The 26821-nt window shown below is 31.7% G+C and overlaps 1 protein-coding gene across 2 annotated transcripts in view; it reads left to right on the forward strand.

Annotated features, from left to right (window-relative positions):
- The window catches only part of LOC115875948 (ATP-binding cassette sub-family A member 5-like), an 82094-nt gene that overhangs the window by 14751 nt on the left and 40522 nt on the right, over positions 1-26821 (forward strand). The window contains exons 1-2 of one of the 2 annotated variants that reach the window (XM_030891555.1): positions 4210-4620; positions 18643-18871. In XM_030891555.1, coding sequence (XP_030747415.1) covers positions 18770-18871 — 102 coding nt within the window. In that variant the 5' untranslated portion in view covers positions 4210-4620; positions 18643-18769. Of the gene's footprint in view, positions 1-4209; positions 4621-18642; positions 18872-26821 lie in introns of those variants that run through there. The other variant, XM_030891554.1, reaches the window with a different exon arrangement.

Below are 26821 nucleotides of genomic sequence, written 5' to 3' on the forward strand. Positions count from 1 at the left end.
TATTCAAAGTGTTGAAATTATTTGTAAACAAACCTCTGCCGGTCAAATTTATTTTTGCAAACCCTTTACTAACAAATACTTTTAAAAATTACATATTCGAATAATCATAATTTACTGTAATTTTTTTACAGATAACGTTTTAAATACAATATAAATATTTATATTTCGTATGTGTTATTACAGATTGTTAGAATAACGAAATATTTGCAAATGTTTTTACCTTGTCATCAGTGCCTTAGTGACTACGTTCTTTGTAATAACCCTTCATTTTATAATACAATACAAACAAAAAGCCCGTGCCGTTAGTTACCTTTGTGTTTGAAATTTCTACCCCTCCGGCACAACTTTAATAAGTTTATTTTAACATGCGTTATTGCGTGAATGATGGCAGGGACATTGCCAGTACGGAGACTTCTAAACCAGAAATTGTAAAATTATAGATAATAATACGGTACAAAAATTATACAAGGGGGAATATTGAACTTTGTTATAATATGATTAATATGTGCAGTGGCGTTTGTTTTTTTCTTTCTTTCTGTTGTTATTACCGACTAGTCTTAAGAGTTGCAGAATTGTATATTTATATATGTTTGCATATACAGGTTGTTAACTGGACAGTTACTTATAGGGGAACAGAATGGCAACACTGCCTATTGAGAACGCATGCACTTATAGGGTTTTCTGCCGACTCGTCCCGTCGCGTCGTCTATCGACGAGCGGGCCGAGGTTGCCATATTTCAACCATAAAGCGGCAAGCGAGTAATAAACAAATTAACAACCTGTATAGTCCAAGGAATAAATGTAGAATAAAGATATTATAGTATTATTATATTATGCATTATATTATAAAAATAAAATCTAGGAACTAGTGGGGTTGCAGTCGGGAGGGTTTGAAATAGAATTAACACACTTTGTTAATTGTCAAGCTTTCGGAATTTATTCATTCCTTCCTCAGGACGTCAACGTGGTACAAGAGACCTTCCTAAAAACTACATTAATAAAAAATTGGCTTGTGGGATGCATTGAAAACTCCACCGTGAAGCATCGCTGACCAATTAATCACAAAAAAGAGGGCTCTCTTGGGGCGGTTAAGCCGCCTGATATTTATTTAAAACATTGGAATAATTGGGAGATATTCGATTAAAAATTCAATTGCGTCTTAGTCTAAAGGCGGCTACAGACGGCATGGCAAGCCTTGGCCAGTGTCCGCTCGTTTCAACGTTGGCGCATCGTGTGTATGCATATGGCAAAGCAAAGGCAAAGCAAAGGCAAGGTTGGCGCTGGCCAGGGTTCGCCTATGAAGTGGTGTTTTCGACACACATCAAAGGGACTTGTTGAAACTTGCCAGTGGGCTTGATCGCCGTACACACGACATATGTTAGTTTTTCTTTCATTTCTTGTGTTATTTGTACCCTTGTACAACGTTCGCCTTCACTTGTCTCGAAAAGACTGGCAAATATAAAACATGTGTCTGTACGGTCGTCGGTGCACGAATATCAAGCAAAGACCAACGCTTCTACAAACGTTTGCTGAAACGCTGGCCATGGCCTTCCATGCCGTCTGTAGCCGGCTTAAGGCGTGAAACACTAATTCCTAGATTTTCTTTCTCACTAGTCAGTCGATATTACTGTCTTATATTAAGTATTAATTTTTCAATATAGTTAATTGTTTAAGCAAAAATTTGTTACTAAAAGTTTTATTAGATTAATTTGTTAGATATATTTTAGTAGTCGAATAGTTTGATATTTTAATGTTGCATATTAGCAAAACATTGGAGTAAAAATCCTCCTGTAAAAATACGATGTAGGGTAGACATGGGGCAGACTCAATGTTTTGTTGTTTATTTTACGTTGTCAATAAATGCTGGTAGTGATTAAAATTGTTATAAAAATAAAAAAAATCTAGTAAAAACAGATAAGTCATAATAATTATTTATTAACACAAACATCAGATACGCTTCTGAAGCAGGTAAGTCAAATTGACGTATCTAAAATCTTCGACATCTAATCTTTGACAAGTAGTAAATAAAAGAAAAAATGCAAGAAAAAATATATGATTAGTTAGAATATAGATAAAAAATAGTAATAATACAAATACGTATTTATATGTGTAAGTTTGAAACTATTTTTGGAGTGGCTATTAATTAAAACTAAAAATGTAGGGGAGGATAGGGATATTCCATTTCTATTACTATTTATTTCGATATTTGGTTAACTAAACAAAATTCAATATTCTCGTAAAATTAGTTTAGTTAATTATCATATTTCATATGTTATTTATTATTTAGTATTTAGAAAATCAATTTTTCTTTATTATTCGGTTTAAAATTTTATTATAATATGAAATAATTTTATTTGAAAGAGTTGGCATTCAAATATTATCTACTGCGTACTTCCTCAATTTAGGGTTTTCGACCGTTAATAAAAATAAATATTACACGAAATGATCCATATTTAGATGTTCTGAATAATTTAGTATTCTATGTAAATATATTCAAGGCAAACGAATATTTCGGATATTCTTACCGTGGCTTTTTATGTTTAACTATTTAGAGGCTTTTATCTGGATACGTTCTTCTATTAGATGTTGTTGAAAATAAGAATTAATGAATATTGTTACCGTTATTATGGTTTAACAGAGTAAGAACATTATGGACTCAAACATGCTATATAATTCACTATTATGTTTCATCGATAGCTCTCATGAAGATTCTTAGGTGTGTTAACTACTCACACCCAATTCATAAACATCACGTCTTTAATGTACACATAGAAATAAAGAAAAAATATATTTCGTATTGCTCATAAGTTCATCGTTTTCTAGAAAGTAATCCTCTAATATACAGGGTGTCTCACAGCCATGATAGGTTGAGCTCACACACCTAAAGATATATGTATGTAGGTAATTATTTAAGACTCATCCTGTATAATTAAATAATATGATAAGTAGATTATCTACTCGTATTTTGGCTTTAGAATTATGGAAATTAGTTTTCAAAGATGTACAGGGTGTCCCAGTTTGGTGGAAATAATACGGTATCTTACTGTCCTGCTATCTTTACTAAAATATGTTTTAAACGTGTATCTTTTTATTACCGTTTAGTATTTTTCTCTACAATCTTTAATTTTTGTTAAATTAACAAACGGTATATCACACAGCCACCTAGATTTTTTTAAATAATAAAGATCTACTGACGCAAAATCATAAAAATTAAAATATCTAGTCCACTCTGTCGTTCGGACTGTGTTGAACAGCGATTAGGTCGTTGATAAGAATTATCCCGACTAGTCGCTAAAACCGGCTTTAAGCTGAGAGAGAGAGAAAAAAAATATCTAGTAAAATCTTTGTCTGGGAGGTAGGCAACCTTAATAATATTTTGAAGATATATAAATTCCCCATTGAACACCGGAAAAATATACTGGGTGTTCCGTTTAAAATAAAGGAGTAACTTGCTTTTAAAAATGACTAATGTTCCATATTAATTTTGTCTCACCCTGTATAACTTTTAGGGTCAAATTTCAATTTGGTTTAACATACAATGGTTACTGTAATTAAATATTAGGCTATACAAGGTCAACTACAATTTAGGTAGCTGTTATCGAAATTTAAAATGTATACTCTTCACTTTCACAAAATGTGAAATATATTAAACTTCTTAGATTTTAGGTATATGCTTCTTTAATAAAACTCACCTTTATTTTTTTCTTAGAATCCGAAAATCAATTAATATATGTATAGGGTGTTCCATTAGAAAAAATACAACTTTGATGTGTAACTTTTTTTGGGGACACCCTGTATAATTCTATATATTTTTATAAAATGCTTTCAGTTAACCTACATATGCTTCCAAAATTTCATTTTGATATAAACTACCGTTTTCCTTGGAGCTTCCGCGGCGTATGAGAGGCGCCACCCTGTATGTTGCGGTCTTTATCTGCTATACCAACTGTATGTCAGTTTTTTTTTCGATGTGCTGAATTGACAAACATATTTTATTTAATAAAAAGAAACTTCGCCGCACACTGCGTAAGAGATCCGGCGCTGACCTAATCCAACCCCTTTATTTGACTGTCACACCCTGTACACTACGGCATCGGCAGTTTCCTCCCAGCCAGAGCGTCGGCGTCGCGGCGCCGTATTTCCCCTCTTCCCGCTTCCTCCGTTTTCCCCTTTGTCCAGCAGGAAAGAGGCACATTTGTCAGGCGATGTTTCTATTAGGTTTCTCTTTGTTCCGGGCTAATACTATTCGACCCTATCCCACAATTCAAACGAGAATTTAGTTCCAAGTCGGTCAGTTTTATATCTGAAACATTATCAGTTTCTGTCGTTCTTTGAACGATTCATTCTTCAATCTCGCACGTTCTGTTACCGGCAACCTAGAAATCCGTGCATCCCTATAATCCAAGATGGCGGCGACCAATTCATCGACAGGGCGGCGGTTTAAAGGGATGTAGATGTGACGGAGGAAAATATATTGAAAAGTACGTCGTAAAGTATCTGTAAAATAATTTTCCGTTGACAGCTCGAGTTAGACAAAGGGACATTTTACCCGGTATAGGTTAAGTTTTCGCGACTCGATAATGACCGGTTTGACATTTGCTGGCTTGGTTTCCGATGCAGGTAAGTGGTTTTCGGAGCATGTTTAAATCCTATTAATGATTAATTTTTATCGTTTGTCAATTATTTAAGTGACGTAAAAACAGCGTTTTGCGTTGTTGGTCAATACTCGTATTTTCGTCCTTATACACTCAGATGCAAAAAAACGCAACAGAGAAATTTTTGATCAAATTTAAAGTGTTATATTTTTGTTATTTTTAGCCCTATTTTCATGAATTTTTTAGCAAGCCGTATATCATTATATCAACTTCAATTCGTAAACTCAGTTTTTTTTATAAACAATGGCATATTATACAGGATTAATCGAGGGGTTGTTTTTTACCTTAACTTTAAAACACCCTGGGCAATAATTTCGTTTGTATATTTTCCTAAAATATAATTTTACGGTCAGAACCATGACTTCTGAGTATTTTGTTTTTTGATTCATGTCAGTACATGCTTTGGTTAATTTTTAAGAGCGAAATGAACTGATCACGATCAATTTTTAATTTTTTCAATTTTCATTACCTTCTGATGTAATTTTTTAATATGACTGTTGCGTTTTTTTGTATCTAAGTGTAAAACTGTGTTTCCTAGATTAATTGAACGTTGTTGATGACGTTTCTGTCATTGCCGGATTTAAGAATTTTTTGTGTCCGGTAATTTATTAGTCTCCAGTGTATTGCATGTCGGTATCAGTTGGTTTGGCGGTTTGGTGGTTTACGAGTACGATCGTAACAAATTTAATCTATTTGATTTATGTCTCTCATTATTTATCAGATTGTTGTTTTTGTTTATACAAAAGAATATTAAGCTAGTCAGTCTGTGAAGAAGCATTTTTCTAAAAAAAACCGTAATTTACTATTTATTCTTTAATGTATTTTTATAAATAGTGTATTGTTTTATTAGGTGTAAAAATGATAGTATTAGTCCCGAGATTGTACCTCTGATTAGAACATGCTATATAGACTCCGTATAGAACATGCTATTTTTTTCAAACGTCACAAATAATTTTTATTAAACGTAAAGAAGATTTAAAAGTAATACCTTGTAAAATATGGTTACACCGAGGGGTGTCTTAGTGTTGTTTTATTAGGAGTAAAAATGACATTTTTTGTGGCGAGACTGTACGTTTGACGGACGAGTATTTTAGCGAGTCCGACATATACAGCCGAGGCACAAAAAGTCATTTTGATTCCGAACAGAACATGCTATTTTTTTCAAACGCCACAAATCATCTTTTAACTAATTTCAAACGTTCCAAATAATATAAAAAAAGATTTAAAAGTCATACCATGTAATTATATATCAAGAAACAACTATGGTTGCGCTCGTTGAATCTGCGTTGGGTCTGCTGTTGTTACTTTTTGATTTCCCCTGTAAGCCTAAACACTAATATGGCGCCCATGTAGGCATAACAAGATTTTTGGATGCGCACTCGTCGAAGCTCATTCTCCTTATGTTTATATCTCTGGTTTGAATCTACCTTTTCAGTAGTTATGTTCTATAGGTACAGCTTTTCGCTATATATTTCGTTATGTACTATACAGTTTGTGTTTAAAATTTGTTAAAATTTAATTTTTGTAAATACATTTTTCAAATGAAAATTAAATTTATTATTTTATCATATTATCCTATCCTAATACTGTAAGTAACAAACAAGAACAATTAAAATAAATTTTGTAAACTCTCTGGCAAGTATGTAAACTAGCAGCTATTTTAGTAAACTGAGGTAAAATCCCCATCCTAACCAGATTTTGTAAATAGTTTGCATACTAACCAGTTAAAATATAAACTAGCTGCGGTTGTCTGCTATTTTGCAAGAATAGACCGATTCCTTCAAAATAACAGCGTTTCTAGTTAGTTTGCGAAATAGCTGGCTAGTTTTAAAACTAGCTAAGTATCCATAGCCGTAACATATACAATACACATAAGGCAATTGATACGTCTGCGTCTTATCGATTAGTTAGAAATTTTTCATGCTATTTTTTGTTAGAATTTAATAGTTTTTATTATATTACATTGTATCAAATTGAGCAATTTATTTTTTTTTAAATTATGTGCCTGTTTCGTTTCGATCTTACAAAATACATTTTTTTTTGCGGCATAGGTATGACAAGGACCACTCACTTTTTTGTGCTTGTTAAAAGCCTGTCACAGAAATAAAATTATAATACATAATTAATAATAATAATAAATCTACTGTTGTACAGCCAACTGCAATGTTCAGTTGAGAAACTCCAAGGCGTCTCTCTCTGATCAACTTAACTATTAAACTTTTTTTAAATAAAAAATGGAAATCAATTAATGCGTTTGGATAAACTAAGACAGTATTTTTTTAATTTGACATAAACTATACTTGTACCTATTATCTTAATATAGTTGATTGTTATGATGAAATAAAACTTTTTGTTTTAGTTAATTATTGTTTACTTCCAACTTTTTTAAATGTGTTTTTACAAGTTATTGTTGTTTTATGTGTACTTTAGTTTTATATTGTCACGATATTTATCTATGACAGAAAGTAATAAGAAAGTCAATATCATAACATTTCCAGAAATATTAGGTAACAAAACAGCATGAACACACTGCCATTAATTTTCCTTTTCTAGCCTAATTTTATTCTGGAGTCAATTGATTACACAGTCGGTCTAATAGTAACGGAAAGTATAAAAAAGATAATTGGATAGCAATTGTATCGAAAAAAAATACCGAAAATAAACAAATTAATACATACCTACTATATCCAATTTTCCTGGGGTAGGTTGGGAACGAGTATATTTTTATAGCCATATATAAATAGTTATTCTGTCGGGTTAGTTATAATTATAAATTTTTTTGATTCACAGAAGATATTTGCATTAAAATAACTGCTATTCAGAATTCTGCGACATATTGCTGTTTTAAATTTGAACGATTAATCTAAATAATGTCACTCATGCGGATATTTCGGTGCGCTGTAAAATATTTTCTTTCTAGATAGGCGTCGTAGATTTTTAATGGACATACATATACAGGGTGTTTCAAAACAAATGCGAAAAACTTCACGGGGTGATTCCTTGTTCAAAATAAAGGGTAGTTTGCTTTATAAACGTTGGGTCAAAAGTCAACCATTAGGGAGATATCGCGGTACAAAGATGGCGGAAAAATAATGTTTTTATTCTTTATCTTAAAAACGAAAAACGATAGACTAATGAAATTTTATGGAAGCATTGAATAGTCTACTTACGTGTTAACGAAATTAAAAACAACATTACGTACTAATTTTGGATAGTTTAGCAGTAGTCCTTTTATCTTCTGTAGCTTGAGAAATTACTGATTTGAAATTAAAAAAATAAAATGTAAAAGCATTACATATCAGATCAAAAATATTTTTAGATACAGAATCTAGTGGGCAGCTCTAATTTTTTAGGAAAAATCTAAATGGCCGCTGTCAATTTTAGTGTTTCTAATATTATTTTATTGACATTATTCTACAGCAATACGTTATTATCTAGATTCTTATTATTACCATTATTATCACTAGATTCTTTATCTAAAATGTTTTTGATCCTGACATGTAATGCTTTACATGTTATTTTTTAATTTCAAATCGGCGAGTTTTATCAAAGAAACACAAGAGATAAAAAAGTTTCTAAATAAACCAAGCTATCCAAATCAATTTTTTGCATGTGTTTGATAAGATTTTTGTTTAAATTTCGTTAACAAGAATGATAAGGGTAGTTTATTTCAGCCCCTTCCACTCATTTTAAAAAAGTGAAAAAATTACCAGAAAGTGTGTTTTCATAACAGTAATGCTCCCATAAAATTTCATTAGACTATCTCTATCTCTTTTCGTTTTCAAGATAAAAAATAAAAACATTATTTTTCCGCCATCTTTGTACCGCGATATCTCCCTAATGGTTGACTTTTGACCCAACATTTATGAAGCAAACTACCCTTTATTTTGAACAAGGAATCGCCCCCTGAAGTTTTTCGCATTTGTTTTGAAACACCCTGTATATCTTTTGGATATACAGGGTGAGTTTCCTACTATGTTCTCTATGGGTATCTCGGAAACTACTGGAGATAGAGAGTTGGTTAAATGGGGAAAGGATTGCAGTTTTGTGGGGTCATAAATATGCGCCTTTCAGATTTTTGAAAAAGTTCATGGCTTACTAGATATTTCGAAAAAAAAAACAAATTTTACCTATTTTAAAAATTATTGTCCCTAACTCCTTTATAATCTATTTTAGACAAAAAGTTTTTAGATAAAAGCTGTAGATAATCACATCCCTAATGAGTTTGTGTTCTCCGATTTTTTTCTAAAGCTTGTCATTTTTGACATACGACACAAACATATGTTTTTTTAAATGGAAACCATAGTTGGCCATGGCTTCATAAAAAGCGCCATTTTTAAGCTTTTCAGCGATGTAAGCTATAATATTTTTTTTCATACACTTATAATATATATAATATTACTACATACACTTTAAGTTATTTTAGGAAATATCCAAAAAAAATCTGCATCTTTTTAAAACTGAATTACTAGCTATTCTTACAAAACGCCCAGTCGACTTAATTAAACTTCTCCCGTACCGCCTCTTCGAGTGCGTCTCTTAATTCGTAAGTTCTTTTGTAAACCTTGTTAACCATACCGCATATAAAAATCTAAAATGGATAGGTCAGGTGATCGAGGAGGCCCATGCGATTAGTTCACCTCTTCCTATCCCTGAGTTTTCATAATTATGTATGTATGTCCGGTTTTATAGCGTCCTTCGTCGCCCTCCGGTCTCCATGCGCCACCACCGTCTATTGTCCCAATCTCCTGGTAGTAGGTTCCTTTCCGACATGGCTCTGTCGATTCCTTGATTCCAGGAGAGTTTAGGTCGGCCTCGTGTACGTCTGTCTGTAGGGGTCCACTGCAACACTCGCTTTGGTATTCTATCGTCAGCCATTCGTTGTACATGGCCGTACCACTGCAGTTGTTTTTCTTGTATATCTTGTACAATGTTATTTTCCACCTTCATTTTTTCACGTATTCTCTCGTTCCTAATTCTGTCTAAACGGGAGATTCGGGCTGATCTTCGCCAGAAGTCCATTTCGGTCGACAACAACTTCTTTTTATGTTTTTCCCTTAACTGCCATACCTCAGAGCCATATAACATTACGCTTTTCAGAATCGCGTTATAAATCAGTTTTTTTCTGTGATCCCAGATATCCCTAGACCAAAGCACCGAGTTCAGCGCTCCTATCACCTTTCTGCCTTTACCAATCCGTTCTTCGATTTCCTTTTCGCATCTCCCGTTGCTTGCGATTTTTACCCCTAAATGCATATATTCTTCGCAAGCTTCAATTTTTATATTGTTATTTAATAGTAGGTCTTCCAACTCGCCACCAACACACATATACCTTGTCTTCTTCTTGTTTAGCTCCAGTCCCCATTTCTGGTACTCTATCGGTTTTCTGGTCATGTATTCTAGGTCTTCTTCGTCTTGGGCCATTACTATCTGATCATCGGCGAAATGCAGAGTATACAGAGAAAGGTTGTCATTAATAGGTATTCCCATCTGAGAGCACTTCTTGCGCCAGTGCTTAAGAGCTTCTGATAAGTAGATTTTAAATAAAGTTGGGGACAGACAACAACCCTGTTTTAGACCTTTTGATAGTGGGAATAATTCAGATAGAGTTGGGTCTATTTTAATTCTTGAGGAACAATTGCAGTAAAGTTGCTGTACCGCTTTTATTAGTGTTATATTTATTGGGCTTTTTTCGAGAACTTCCCATAGTTTCTTAATTGGTACCGTATGATAAGCCTTATTAAGGTCCACAAACAGGAGATGAATTTGGTCGTTATTCGTTGCCGTCTTTTTCTCAATGATCTGAGTTATTGGAAAGATATTATCAATGCAATGAGCAAATGAGCGGCCTGCTCTGAACCCGGCTTGTTCTTCAATCTCATGGGGGCTAAATTCATCTTCTATTAGGGTTTTAAGTATTTTTCCGTACAGTCTGCTAAGAGTGTCAGACACAGCTATACATCTGTAGTTAGTGCAAATATCTTTTCTTCCTTTTTTGTGGATCGGAGTTATAGGTATGGGCTTCCCGTTAATATATGTAGTGAAAATACGAGAATTTCTTGCAGGTATTCCTTCAGGAGCACTAGACTTTCCGTTTTTCATTGCAATTAAAGCCTTTTCAACCATATCTACACTCACCGTCATATATGTTCCTCGTGTTCTATATGCTGTTGGGGACATCATTTGATATAAAGGGCGACTTTCGTTTGAATTTATTTTTATAATGTTCTTGGAATTTATTTAGGTTGATAGAAGGTGTATTTACTTTAGGTGATTTATCCGATCTAAGGTTATTTATAAATTTCCAAGCTTCATTTGATCTTGAGCGTCCTAGAAATGAGTTAATTTCAGCACATTTTTTCTCCCACGTTTCATTCTTTTCTTTGTTTAACAATTTCTTGAAAGTAGCGAGCTCCTTTTTGTATTCTGTCCTGTCTTCAGGTGATTTTGTACATATCCATTTGTGATATGGTTTTTGCTTTACGTTTTTCTGTTCTTCCAATTCTGTGTTCCATCTATCGTTATCAGATTTTTCTCTTGTATTTTCTTCGCCTAAAGCCTCACTTGCTGCAGCTTTCAGAACGTTTACCACATATGTAATATAATTATGATATAAATAATTTTAACATTTCTTTCATTATTGGGGGGTGTATAATGAAAGTCATTATTAGCCCTGGCAGCAAAAAGGAGACGTTAACTGAAATGAACGTCATGTTGTCACTGCATAATGCTGATTTTAATTTAGTAAAAATATTTTATTTATTTATTTTATATTTTTATTAAAAATAATAAAATGTCTGGTCCAGTTAGTGGAGTGTTTGCTCCTTTTATAACTAGATCGTTTGCTTTTTCATTATCTTCTATCCCTTGGTGGTACCCAGAGTAGGAGGACTTTGTTTCCTTTGCCTGATTTGTTTAGCTTCTCTAGGCATTCTTTGACCAACTTCGAATTGATGGTTGCTGAGTTGATCGCTTTGAATTCTGTTTGAATATTGGATAAGATGAATGAAAATATGAATGAATAAAGAAAATTTAATCAAACTCTGCAGGGTTATAGTTTGAATATTTTTTTTATTAAAATCATTTCAAATTAAATACTTGTAGTACAGTTATTACAAAAGAATCAATCTAAACGGCCAATAGTAACGATTTAGTGGTGTATATATGTTAGAATGTGGATCAATTATTTTTTTACTTATTACAGGTGCACTGCAATTAGATTAAAGTGTACAGATTTTATAAGTTAATTGCCTGATGGTTTCCTATTAATATCTATGAGTAGACTATCTAAAACAATGCCAATTTCTAATGATTTTCTCCGATGTATTTTTATACTTGCCCTTTATTTTTCGCCCTTATACTTCCAGTCAGTGGGTGAACGAAGTACAGCGACGATAAAACTAATTTTTGGCAAAGGTCGGGATCAGTTCTCCCTTGTGTATGGCGTGTTTCAGTTTTAGTGCGATGAATAATATTAACCTTGAATTTTTTATGTTCTTTTGTGAAATTTTCGGTGGTGTTTGTATTCCTGATTTAAATCTATACCTTTTATGTGCATTGTGTTAGATCACGATTATAACATTTTAATATTACTATAGCTAGTGATGTAAAAGTACAGATAATTTATAAATCGGTAATATTACGGTAACATTGGTAATTTGTTTTAACAGCTTTTTAAATAATATGATTTTTTTATTTCAAATCTATAAAAATATTACAAAAAAAAAGACAAGAACGTTTTTAAAACTAGTCAGAGTGAGAGTGGCCTATGTTATAGCACAGAATATCTAGCTACGCAACAGAAAAATACTCGAAATGAAAGAGCTAAAATTGCACAAATAAAATACTAGATGGCGCGACAATATCATAATCAGAATATAATTGGAAATTTTCAACTTTCGGTTTTGGATCGACGTAGATCGACGGCACGTCGACGGCCTTGAATGTTTAGTAAATTATAATTATGGGCAATATAAGTCATTTTTCCGGCCCTTTCCACGGTAAGTCTGTTTCTTCTGGGCCGATGAACAAATCTAAATGAAAAATGAAAAATTAGTACTAAAGGTTCTTTGGGTTACGGCTGTTGACGATGGTAAATTTAAAATGTCTACAGCCAACATACTTATTTTAGACCTGGACAAATGGAAAAGGGTGGAGTGGGAAAAAAACCAATATCTCCAATATTACCAATCTTGCGGTAATATTACCACAAAATTACGGGTAATATTATCCTTTATATCACTAACTATAACATTTTAACTGATTTGTTTTTTATTTACCATATTATAATGATTTGTGTGCCCGGTGGCGTAGAGGTACAGACTCTCGTCTACCAATCTCAAGGTGTGGGTTCGATTCCCACACCCGGCATTTTATCAGCCGACTATTTTTATTAAAATAAAAATAGTTTGGGTACCTAGGTCGACTCAGCCTTAAATGAGTACTTGGGATTCACAATCCTGAGGTAATAATAGGCGGTTGAAGCGTAGTGCTAGCCACATTACCTTCCTTGTATACCGAACGGCTCTAGTATAGCAAGCTGTACCTTGCTACTCCCTAGGCGTTAAACGCTATATACGGGAGCTATTATTATTATATTATAATGATTTGTAATGTATATAATAATGTATAGTCTGTTCAATGACAAGATCCTTGACAGTGATAGATGTGTCTATTATTTTATTTTCAAAGTAGTTTATTTTATTTTACAAAGAAATAAGTTGGTACAATTGGAACGCATAGCAGAAAATTAATATATTTAAAATTTGAGTGACAAGTGATTACTTCAAAATATTGTAAAAAAAAACTGTACCTATAAAATTGAAAAAATCTAATAGAGTTATTTTATTAAAAACAATTACAGTATGTGTTAATACAAAACAAGCAAGGGTGTATTTTAAAAAAACACCACATACCAAAAAAAGACATAAAAAAGAGGAAAGCTCAAGCAAAAATAATATTGCAAAGGAATAAATAAAACACAACATAAATAAAACAGAATATATTACTATTCTTTTAAACTGCAATGCAGAACAGAGATGTGATGCGTGCATCTTCAATCTTCTTATTACATAATTTGATAATGGAAATATGGTGGGGAATTACATGTAGATAAAAACAAAATGGATTTTCATGCGACTCATTAAATATAATTTTTTAATTTTTGTAAACCAGTATCTTTTGACATTATCTCTCTGCAGTACTTAAATTTATTATTTACCTATTATGTGCTGTTATTTTACAGATACTACAGTTTTTGGTACCATATACGAGATGGTATACAAACTTTATTAGTGGCTAATACAACTCTCTGGCCATAATCTCTGGCGAACTGTCTCTGGGCACCGAATGTAAATTGTAAACTATAGTCTGGGTCAACACTTAATTTTCCCTTGAGTTTTCTACCACTTAATTTAAAAAAAAAAACACGAAACATACGTAATAACACAGTCCAAAATGCAAAATATTTATCATTTCTGTTTGACATAATTTGACACAAAATTATAACCTATAATTTGGCAAGAGTTGACAACAACAAAAATTTTAAGTCGAGTTGAAATAAATAACATCCTGATCGAAAAAACGACGTCAAGAGGCTGCTGGGGAATGACGTCGATAATTTAATGGTAAACCTAATGTAATGTTGGAATAAAGTCAAGATGTTCTTTTAAACTGCAATGCAGAACAGAGATGTGATGCGTGCATCTTCAATCTTCTTATTACATAATTTGATAATGGAAATATGGTGGGGAATTACATGTAGATCAAACAAAATGGATTTTCATGCGACTCACTAAATATAATTTTTTCTACTATTAAAATACCTACGAGTAATATCTTAAAATTATTAATTCATATAAAAATGATTAAAACTAGTAAAACGATGAAGACAAGACGATGTAACAATTTATTGAAAATTTACAGACTTCAGCAATGAATAAATCTTTAAAGTTATGATTGTAGGGAATACTTAAACTATAAGATTCTACTCTAACTAAATCTTGATCGAATTGTAAATGCACTTTAAATGATTGCGAAGTTGAGATAGATTCGGCAAGTTTAAATTGCAGATTTAGTACGCTTTCGAAACTACAGCAGCTCAACTCATACGGTTGAACGATTTCAATATTGGTTTTCGAATAGTTAGGTGTCAAGTAATTCATCAGTCTAACAATATTTATTTGGCTGTACTTAAACTGCCGTTAAACGGTAGCTTACTAAAACGCCGTTAATAGGTATGACGTCGTTGATGTGACGCACATGACGGCTTTATGAAATATAGGAATTTTTATAAGGACTAACCAACGCTATCCACCCCACCAATAGCAAATTTAACCAGCACCAACTAACCTCGACACTGATAAAAAAAATTAAAAACAAATATAAATTGGTAAAAACCAATAACCCCCACCAAAATGCTCCAACCCAACCAATGAATTAACACCCTCCAGAATAACCACGCTAACCAGCCATAAAATAATTAACCAATCAACAAAATTAGAAACCAATGCAATAAGATCACGCTATAAGCAAAAAATATATAAAAAGTCTTGGTCGGCGTGAGATTTGGACCCCGGACCATTCGCTCACGAGCGATAGCCTCAACCCACGGAGCTACAGGTGCTCTGGCAAAATGCCTATGGCTAGGCATTACTTTTCGCCCTACATGAACGACGTTTTCTATGTTTTTTTAAATGAAATCGTTCTCATTTCAATATTGGTTTTCGAATAGTTAGGTGTCAAGTAATTTATCAGTCCAACAATATTTATTTTAAGAAATTAATCTTCAGAAAAAAAACCGATGCATATATTATAAATTAAAATAGAGCAGACTTAATAGTAGATATTGGTATTATGTCGTATTTTCTATATTTATTGCATATTTTCTATGTTTTTTTAAATGAAATCGTTCTCATTGTTGTGAGTGCGCAGCATTGCAGCAAGAAGACTTACTCTGGGTAATCTGTACCCTCACAACTCTTCATTACAGTAATTAATTCATACTTACTTTAATAAATATTTAGAGCGATTCAAATATGTTCTTCTCTTAAAGTTTTATTTACATAATCATTTTCAAATTTTTCATAAGATCTTACTATAATGTATAATGTATATCAATTTTGTCTTTATATACCGAATTATATATAGAATTTATCCTTTCAGAGACTACATTATAAGTTTCTAGAGAACACTAATAGGTATCTAGATTGGCTTCATTTATTTTTCATGATCAATGTTTTTACAATGAGATTCTTCGATTAATAACATTTTCGATATAATGGTACCCTCGAAAATACTGACAGCTTTAAAAAAATATCATCATCATTATGATCATTCTTAGCTTATTCAACAACTTCCAATTATGGTGTAGTATCCCTCACATATCTAGATACTCTCTTTGTAGTTGGGCTCATTGTTGTCTATTGTTAGCTATGCGGACCCAAGTTATACCTGCTAATTTTCTAATATCATGGTCCCATCTCAGGGTCGGTCTTCATCTAGGTTTATTAATTCCTCGTGGGTTCCAGGCTGTAATTTTTGTAGTTCATCTATTGTCCGTCCTTTTTGCCAGGTGTCTTGCCCATTGCCACTTGAAGGATTTGATTCTATTGATAACATCTGTTATCTGGGTCTTTTGTCGTATCCACTCTATTTTTCACGGCCTTTCTTGCTTTACTTCGAGCATATTTCGTTCCATCTAGTGTTGTGCAACCTGCAGTTTCCTTATAATGTCCGTTTTAAGGTTGATTCTCACTATACCTTCCGTTTCCATTCCACATCCATTCCATATCCGTTCCGTATTTTTTTATTGTATTGACGCTATACGTAAGCTTCCGTTCCGTATCAGTTCCATACTTTTTATTGCACAATTTATATCATTACGAAAGTTTTATTTTAAAAATTTGTATCTTTTGAAAAAGGTAATAGATTTAATTAAGAGGTGAAAGAATAAATAAATATCAGCAAAATTTTAACAGAGGTGGTACAGTACGTCTGTCCGTTCTGTAGCTAAGGGGTATCCGTGAGAGGGGAAACGATATTCTCTCGATGTTTTTCGTAAAAAAATAGACGACGCGTCCCATCAATAAAAATTCAACAAATTTGCAAGTAGCCAATAAAATGAGTGGGCGGAGCGATTTGCAGTGACGCACTCGTCAAATCGACGTATAAAATATATTGCTGTTTATTTAAATGTTTTTTGTTCGCATTCTTTTCATAGACACAGATCCACCAGATGTACTGTACAAATGTAAGAACGCGACAAGACTGTTTCCGATACGCTTCAGTCCGTCGGCCAAAAAAATATATGGAAGGAATACGAATTATGATTATGACTGATTGAATATGATTGAGTTTCTTCAAAACATATACCGGGTGCGTCTCAAAAGTGGTTCACCCCTATAACTTTTGTATTGTTTCAGTTAAAAAAGCAAACTTGGTATGTTAGTATATTATGATATAAATTAGGATTGATTGACAACATTCAATTGTTTTCGGCCACCTCCTGTTTCACCGGAAATGAGTACAACATTTGATTTTTAAATGGCACCTTCAGTTTTCTTGCGTTATTCGATAGAAAGTCTGAATCTGAATAGAATAACATATCATATGTCAACTTTTGACATTTTCGCATATGGTTTATTTGAAATTATGACTTGCGGTTCGTAACGAAAATTTGTGAAAATACCAAGTGTGTGGAATCAAATTATTCGTAAAAAATGCTTTTTCCAAATATGCTAATGAGCCAACCTCGTTCCATTCGAAAAAATTGAGGTATGATTAAAAATATGATTTGGGCATTTTTTAACCGGCCAGGACAAGACACTAAAACATTAGACGATCAAATATATTTTTCCAAGGCTCCTTGATTAAGAATTAAAGTTTTTAACATAGCAATGGCAATCCAGATTGAAATTTAAAATACGATTTTTTATTAAGCAAGAATGTGAAAAGTTGACATATGATATGTCATTCTCTTCAGAATGTCATTTTCTATCAAATAATGTAAAAAAATACCGAGAGTGCCATTTAAAAATCAAAAGTTGTAGTCATTTTCGGTGAAACAAGAAGTGACCAAAAGCAATTGAATAAGTCAATCAATCCTAATTTATGTCATATAACATACCAAATCTCGATTTTTTGAGCCACTTTTGAGACGCATCCGGTATAACAGTTTATATCCAAAATTTACCATTTTTTGAGAAAAAATACTGTTGAATAAAAATCATATAATCTAAGCGTCAAAGTTTGTGATTCAATCAAATGAATGAATGGCTATAAAAACTAATGGCTAGTGAGTTATTTTATTCAGTGGGTTTTACTATCTGTATTTCGTGTGTGTATCTAACCATTTGTCAATTTTAGTTTCCAAATGCATTACTGAACATTCTTCTAAAATTATGGAAGAATGATGTTAGTTCTCTATGTACTTCTGTCATTATTTATAAAGTTGGCCTTGGTTTAAGCAATACAGGGGTATCGCAATGGGTCCAAGGCCTCCGAGTGAGGGATCAAATATGATCCCAAACCCCAGCAACCTAACCTAACCTAACCTAACCTAACCTAACCTAACCTGTAATAAATTAAATCTGTCTTAGTGAAATGTTTTGTTCTTGAAATGATGTTTCCATTTCGAAAAAATTAATAAGATTCTATAAATTTCAATTCAAAACATCCAATAGCATACGAAGACCGGTATATTCATTTAAAATGTGAAATCTGTTATCAATTTCCGGTATTTCCGGAAGTGTCGATATATCCCATTGTAAAATATTAATTTGCAATAAACATCCAATCTAAATATTGGAATTATCTAATAACTTCTAAAGCACATTAATTTAGAGATGCACTTTACATAAATGAAGTAAAGCTAGACCACTGAATAAAAACTAATTTTATTTTACAATACTTCGTTATAAAATCATATTATTTGATTATTGTCTTATTTTATGCAACTTGTAATAGTAAATTCTTTCTTTGTTTACAGAAATGGTTCACAAGGACTTAGCTACCAATCATTTTCCAATATAGCGCGCTGAAAAAGCTCCTCTCCTCAATTTTGCTGCCGGGCAAAAGCGTTGTTCATACGGAAGTCGAAGGGCTATTGATAGAAAATGGGCGACCAGGGTCGATGGAGAATATATTTGGCCCAGTTGAGGGCCATGCTTAAAAGGAATTTGCTTTTGAAGAAAAGGGACAGGAGACGAACACTGGCGGTGAGTATTGCTTCTTCGTCCTTTATATTGTCGACTGTTTGCCGTTGGAAAACTAAGCGAAATTGCGTTGAATAGATTAATACATTTTATAGCCAAGTTTTGTAAATAGGTTTTAAGCAAACTATGCCAAATTTGAAAATTTCGGCCAAGCCGATTTTAAGTAATTCAAATAAAAACTGCATCTATTTTTAAATTACAATTTTAAATTTTTTTTAATTAACAAAAAGACAATCATATTAAAATTGGATGATAGCTTATAGTATTTTTTTCTAGATTATTATTAAAACATATTTTTAAAACAACAAAATCTTTGAAAACATCTTGATGTATACAATTGTTTTTGTAAACATTATCGTAAATATATAATTTTTTCAACTCTAACCAGTGGTTTTTGTAACTTGAATAAGCTAATGTAGAATCAACAAGACTAAGTCAAAGAATTCATACTGTAACCTATGAATTTTCAAATACATTCTTCGTCCTTGGTCTTTTCACTCGAATATAAATGTCAACATACGTCACGGTTCTTTTTAATCGAAACAAATGGTACAATTTTTCGCAAAGGCCAACTCTATATTTGCGTTATTTACCGTCGCCTTTAAATACAACTTCCATCCCACTTTTACCTTTTACCTTTACTAGAAAATACTTCTTAGTGCCGGTTTTTTAATGAGGATTATTCTTGTTACATATTAAACAGTTTTTATGCCACCATTAAATAGAATTATTAATTTAAAAATGTGTTTAGAAATAGTTAAAACGCTAAATTATCTTTATTAACTACCTCTAGTTATGTTATTATATTTCTTTATTAATTTGGTATATTATTTTTATACTATTGGGATTTATTTACTTTAATATATTATTTGAAAAATAATATATGTATGTATCAAATTTTATCATTGCAAATTTAGTTGTAAAATTTGCATAATTTTACGTTTTATGATAGTTATATTTTAATGAAATAAAAAAAATAAATGCTGTATTAAAAGATAAATTAGTAGAATTTAAAAATATCTTTACAATATATGATAAGACTTTAGTGTGGGGCAAAACTGTTATTTTTAGATAACAGTTGAAACTGTTATAGTTATTTATAAAAAACAGCTTAAAATAACAGCTAAAAAATAACAGGTTTCTTTATTTCCTCTTATAAAGACAATCCGGGGACATACTGTATAAACAAGGGTAATATCTAATTATAGTATTTCAAGAGATTGATTTTTCTTAATGCGATTCCAAATAATTTGAAGTCTGTATAATTCAGCCTTTACTTGTTTTAGTAGTTGAATCTTTATTTAGTGTATTTTTAGTATATATTATTTGTTGTATCATTATCTCTGAATAGTAAATTTGTTTTTTGAAGAGCTTTAAACCGCAGCAAAACCAACTAATATACATTATTTAAAATTAATATTATACTCAATGTGTTTGCTACCTTTTAAACAGTCTTTTCTTAACACAGTGTTTTTATTCTTATCACCATCTATAACAGTAATAGTCTTAGATAGTGGTGAAAAATACAAAACTATTACTTTGCAACTATTGTAATAATTTAAGACTGGGAAAATATAGAAAAACTGAAAACTTTTTATTCTAAAGCATTTCTTTAGAAAAATATACATATTACTAAATAATTAATTAAATTGTTACTTCCATTTTTTATTAGGTACTTCTCATTATTATAATTTATAATAAATAAATTAATCACTAAATTTCTAAGCACCATTCACAATTTCTTAAAGTAAATCTTAGTAAAATTGTCTTTGAAGAGTTTTAAAATGTAGCAAAATCAATGAAAGTATATATTTAAAGATATTAATAAAAATAACTAAGTAACTGAAACTTAATAACTAAGTACTGAAACATACAGCGCCATAATATCTCGACCTCCGCCCGTTATGCTCGTAACAGGTTGAAAAACAATGTATCTAAAACAACTGATGGGTTATTCTCCAACCTGTTTCGAACCTCCATCGACAATCGACCGATGCAGCAGCGTTACTTTCCCACTCCGATTATCTCGACCGCCGCCTGTTATGCTCGTAACAGGTTAAAAAACAACGTATCTAAAATGACTGCTTATTTTCTATACGTTATTCTCCAACCCGTTGCGGGCCTCCATCGACAATCGACCAATGCAGCAGCGTTCCTTTCCCACTCCTGTTATCTCGACCGCCAGGCGTTATGCCCGCAACTGTTTCAAAAAAGCTGCTTCTTTTATATCCTATTATTTTTAAGCTGTTGCAAGCCCAACACGACCATTGACGGCATCGACCGATGCAGCTACGTTCGCCGTAGCGCATTTCCCACTCCGTTGTCCGTTGTATCTCGCCGCCTGTATCGATGGTTGTCGAAATAACATGTTTTCCATCCATACTAATTGTTTTTTGGAATTGCTTCGAGCAGCATGGAATTTCGTGGCGGTGCAGAGTGCCGACTTTGTTTCACGAGCGGTCGATCTCTATGTGTCGTTATTTTATATCTGTTATTTTTTAGAAGTAGTAACGGTTGCGTTATGTTATTTCTAAATAATTATTATAAAATAACAGATAGTTAAATAACAACCCATCACTATAAGACTTCATATTTTTGGAACATTAGTGTATTTGTATTATACGCTTATATTCCTATTTATTAGGCACAATTATTTATATAATTATACAAACTTAATTTAAGTACTTTTTTAAGTTTTAAGTCTATAATTAGTGATGTAAACTTTAGTTACTTATATGGAATTTGGTAATAGGACTCGTTACTTTAGTTACTTTAGTTACTCGTTACTTTGGTACTTAGTATCGTTTCTTTATAATCGTTGTTTTGTGTACAGGTTGGAAGACTTGGGCTTGACTTGGAACTTCGTTACTTATTGTATGCGGCGATCTTTGTTGCGCGCTCGGTTTAAACTATAAGGGGTTTCTACTTTCTTCTAGTGTAAGGGCTTACTAGGATAATTTCAATACTCGGTATTCAAGTACCAAGTAATAAGTTTTTAATAATATATATAATATTTTTATAATATATTATTACTATATATTAATAAAATTAAAAATAAAAGAAAACAAAGAAAATATATGTATAATATAATGTATTTTTTTTTCTCCCTCTCTTTGTATTTTACATTAATAATTATGCAAACATTAGAGAGTAAAAATAAGTAAAATGTATATATTTTTGTTAAAATGTAAAAATATTTAAAAAATGTCTATTCCTCTGTGACGGATTCATCTCTTCAAAAAAGTTCTTTGGATTAACGCAGCAGTGTATATTAAAAAATACTATTTTTATTTTGTAGATTTTCTTACAGTGTAAGTGGCGAAATATCTATTCTTTTTTGAAGAGGAAAAACATTTGCTCTGCTTTTTCAGATGTTAACATTTTTTGTGAGTAACGTGAATCCATTTTTAATTAATATCTAAGGCATACTCGTATTAATCTAAACAATTCTATTCTGCGCCCACCGAGCAACTATAAATAAAAAAATAAAATACACTCTACCCCTACATAATATCTTATATTACTTATTTCAACTAAAATTGAAAAAAACGTGCGGAATTACCTAAATAAAAACCGACAACAAACGGCCATCCAAAACACCGGTCGGCGTCAAGTCAACTCTTTAAACATAAACATATTGATAACAACTAGACCTAGGTCGAAGTAACGAATATTTCAGTATCGAGTTTCGAGTCCTCGGTTCGGGCATTTCCAGGGATTACGATTACTGCTAGCGCAAAAGTAACGAATTAGCTTAGTAACGAGTAACGAGTCCTAAATTCAAATGGTAAGTGTTACTTCGAGTCCTCGTAAAGTAACTGTTACGTTGTAATGATTACTTAGAATTTTTACATCACTATCTATAATTATTACTTTTTCTTATAGTTCAATTTTTTGTTTTTCATAATATGTAAATGTATGATCTACATTTTATTAGAATTAATTACAGTTGAAAAATACTAAGTTCATAAAGTAGAAAACTTGTTATAGACAAATTATGTATAATATACCGGGTGTTTTTCAAAAGTGGCTCACCCCTATGACTTTTTTATTTTATCAAATAAATAATCGAGATACTAACCTAACCTAACCAACTTTTGATTTTCTAGCTTAAAAAACGTATTTTAAATTTCAAATGGCATCATAGCTCATTAGAATATTTGGAAAAACACTTTTTTATGAATAATTTGGTACCTCACGCTTGGTATTTCGAGTGAAATTGTCTTTACGTCTGTGTCCATGGCAGTCTAAAAATTGCATTGTTGAAATGTCAAAAGTTGATTATAAGTTGACATATGATATGCCATTCTATTGAGAATGCCATTTTCTATCAAGTGAAGTAAAAAATTTCGGTCATAGACAAACAAATAAAAAGAGACTGACAAATCCCATGGTAAAGAGTGGGACCGCGTTCCCGTAGCGCAACTCAGAATAACAATTTTGAAACCAATTAGCAGGACCATGGCAGGACGTACGTCTTTATTGCTATCTTTTTTTATTATGTGTGCTTTATATGAAAAAGAAAGAGATAGGTATAAAACGTATCGTAAGACATTATCGCACATTCTGGCTGGCGGAAAATTTAAATTAGCCATTATTAGTAGTATTCTTTCATTCTGAAACTGAAAATTTTCACTTAAACTGATTTTTAATTTAGTAATAAATTAGTTTAAGTGAAAATTTGCAGTTTCATTCAGAACGAAAGAATACTACCATTATAAGGGAAATTATAAAAAAAGCAAAAATTGTACTGTTTTATAAACATATTTATTTATACATAAAATTAAATAAACTTTTTATTATATAATAACAAAAAATAACTGTGTTTATTCCACCCACCTACCAATTTTAAATGCAGAAGAACTGACTGTTGCAGGAAACGATCGGCCAATTTCTTTAAAGGGCATTAAAAATCTCATTTTCGAAAAAACTGTCTAATTGCAATAACAAAGGGAATATCCAAGCAAAGAAGACTTTACGAGAATCATGATCCTGAACCATTTTCAAGTCCAGTTTTAATCCTAAAACAAAAGTAAAATTGGTATATTAATAAAGTTTCTGGTTACTATAAACCAGCTATAAACTACCTACCCAAAAAATAAAAAAAAATAATTGTATTACATAATTTGTTATATTAAGAGAGGTTCGAAATATTTTTGACATTACTACTTCTACTTTTTTCTTAATAAGATGATAAATATAACTACTTACTTTTATTTTACCGGGTGTCTTTAACATATCTATCAGAGAAAGGGGGCACAATACATTTTCATGATCATGTCATGATGTTGTCATCTTGGTTGTCATGACGACGAAAACGAAAGGCGATTGTTCTAATTTCTATTTAGAAATTACGTTTTATATGGCTGCTTCTTTCTCTCTTGTTATATTAGAATGAGATAGTGGGCCCAATAGACGCAATGAGCAGATCAACATAAATAGATTATATAATAGAATTTTGCGTTCTGAGTTGCTCTACGGGAACGTTGTCCCTCTCCTTGCCATTTAATTTGCCAGTCTCTTTTTATTTGTTTGTCTATGATTTCGGTGAAACCGGTGAAAACAGATGACCGAAAACAATTGAATACTTCAATCAATCCGAATTTCTGCCATATACTAACATACCAAATCTCGATTTTTATCTGAAAAAATAAAAAAGTTATTGAAGTGAGAAACTTTTGAGAAACACCGGTATACTTGCCGAATTAATTCAGAATGTTTTTATTAAAAAAAAACTGGCGATACCGACAGAGATCTCGCCTACTCCCTTTTTATGATACTAGGGTCGGATTTTTTCTGTTTTATTATTTAATTATTTTCGTATTTATTAGGTTTGTATATCTATATTATTTTAATAAACAAAAGATGTTATCGTGGGGACTATAATAAAAAAGAAGAATGAAATTATTGGGCAAACCCACCAGGTTGCAAATGTTGCCTAGTGCCTCGTTTGTTTCTTCTTTTTATTTTTTCAGGATCGTTAGTTCATCGTTGCTGATTCCTCCCGTATTGATGAAGCTGGAAGGCAGAAACACTAAGTGTCTATGGATAGTCGTATTTTAGCCATGTTTCATGGCTAATCTTACTGTAGGTTTGCCCAATAATTTCATTCTTCTTTTTTATATTATTTTATATAATATTATAGAGTAGTTCAGAATTAATACCATTAAAATGTACTAATATTTAAATTCAATTAAACATTATAAACTCTATGAAAGTTTCAAATTCAAATTATAAAAGTATATTTATCTATAAGTATATATTTTTATATCCTATCCTTATTATATATTTAAAAATATAACATTTTTAAAACTTAAATAGACTTAAAAATATGTTTTAAATCTAGATTACATCAAATTTATGAGGTTGCTTGTTCCACTGTGACCTTTTCAAATCTGTTTTAATCCTCTTCTGATTTCTAGGTTACATTCTCCAGTTTTATAATCCTTTTCAAAAAGTCTAATAACACGGAGACTGAACACTTCATATAGCTCTTTATCAGTGGCTTATTATACCATAATACAAAGACCCTCACATTTGCCAGGCTGTCGCACTGACATAAAATGTGTTTTGCCGTTTCTTCTTCCAATTGACAAATTCCGTATATGGCTTTGTTCATTAGTTTCATCAGTTTTAGATTAAACTTGCAATGCCCTCTGTTAGTAGACGTATTACAGTTTTTACAGTCTTTTTGTCTTTGCCTGCCATATCTGTCGTAAATTTTGGTGAATGAACTTTTTCACCTTTCTCTGTCCTGACCAAGGCGTTAATTTTGTTTAGGAATTCAAATGAAAATAGTTGGAAAATAGCATATTCATATCTAGAAAGATAATGAAATATAGAACATTTTTGAATCGAAATGTTACGGCTAAAATGGATAATTTTACAAACTAACTAAAAGCACTGTTATTTTGATGGAATCCGCCCATTCTTGCAAAACAACAGGCAGTGTCAACGGGTAGTTTACCAACTAGCTGGTTAGTTTGCAAACTATATATTCGTATTGGATAATGTCATAATTTTACATTTTTGTTTTCATATTAACCAGTTATTTTAGTTAGTTTGTATAATAATCATTTATAATTTTGGCTAATATGATAACTCCATTAGTTTTAGTCATCCAAAATAGCAAGATTCTGGGTTAGTTTACGAACTAAAATCCTTGCAATTTAAGAGTGAGATTATGGCTATATATTCTTCATGTTGAAGAGCTTACCTATGTTTCTGTGTTTGTACCCGTATTTATGTGATTTTGTCAACTTAAGGTGTGTTCAAATCAAGGACTGTATATATTCTAAAGGACTGTTCAATCGCGTCAAATCGCAGCTGTCCTAGTCGCCGTGGATGCTTACGTCACGCAGGGACCAGCGCTCCACAGTGAGGCGGATGGTTATTCTAGCGGGGCAAAATCTTAGGAGTGATGTTTGGGACTTAAAATCTAAGAACGTAGCAAATGATCTAATATACATATAGCAACAATACGGTTAAATTTATTTATTTATTTATTAACAACTTAATTTATCAATAAATAAATAAATACAAGATAATAAAACTATGATATTATTCGTACATGACACACAAAAACCGTACTGTAAACTATTGCCAAGTACATAAAATTATGATATCAGGTGAAATACTTACAAAAAACTTTTTAGCAGTTATTTTTTAATTACCTTGTAAATTTGTGACACTGTATATTTTATTTAAAAAAATTCTATTTTATTTTGAAAATAATAAATAAGATAGATATTTTAATTTTAATTTTAACACTCGGTAATTGTAAATATATACCGGGTGCGTCTCAAAAGTGGCTCACCCCTATAACTTTTTTATTTTTTCAGATAAAACAACGAAATTTAGTATGTTAGTATATGACATATTTTGGGATTGATTGACGTATGCAATGGTTTTCGGTCACTTCCGGTTTCACCGGAAATTACTACAATTTTTGGT

This window comes from Sitophilus oryzae, unplaced genomic scaffold, assembly GCF_002938485.1.
Source record: "Sitophilus oryzae breed Bouriz unplaced genomic scaffold, Soryzae_2.0 scaffold_1396_pilon_pilon, whole genome shotgun sequence".
Taxonomy (NCBI): Eukaryota; Metazoa; Arthropoda; class Insecta; order Coleoptera; family Curculionidae; genus Sitophilus; species Sitophilus oryzae.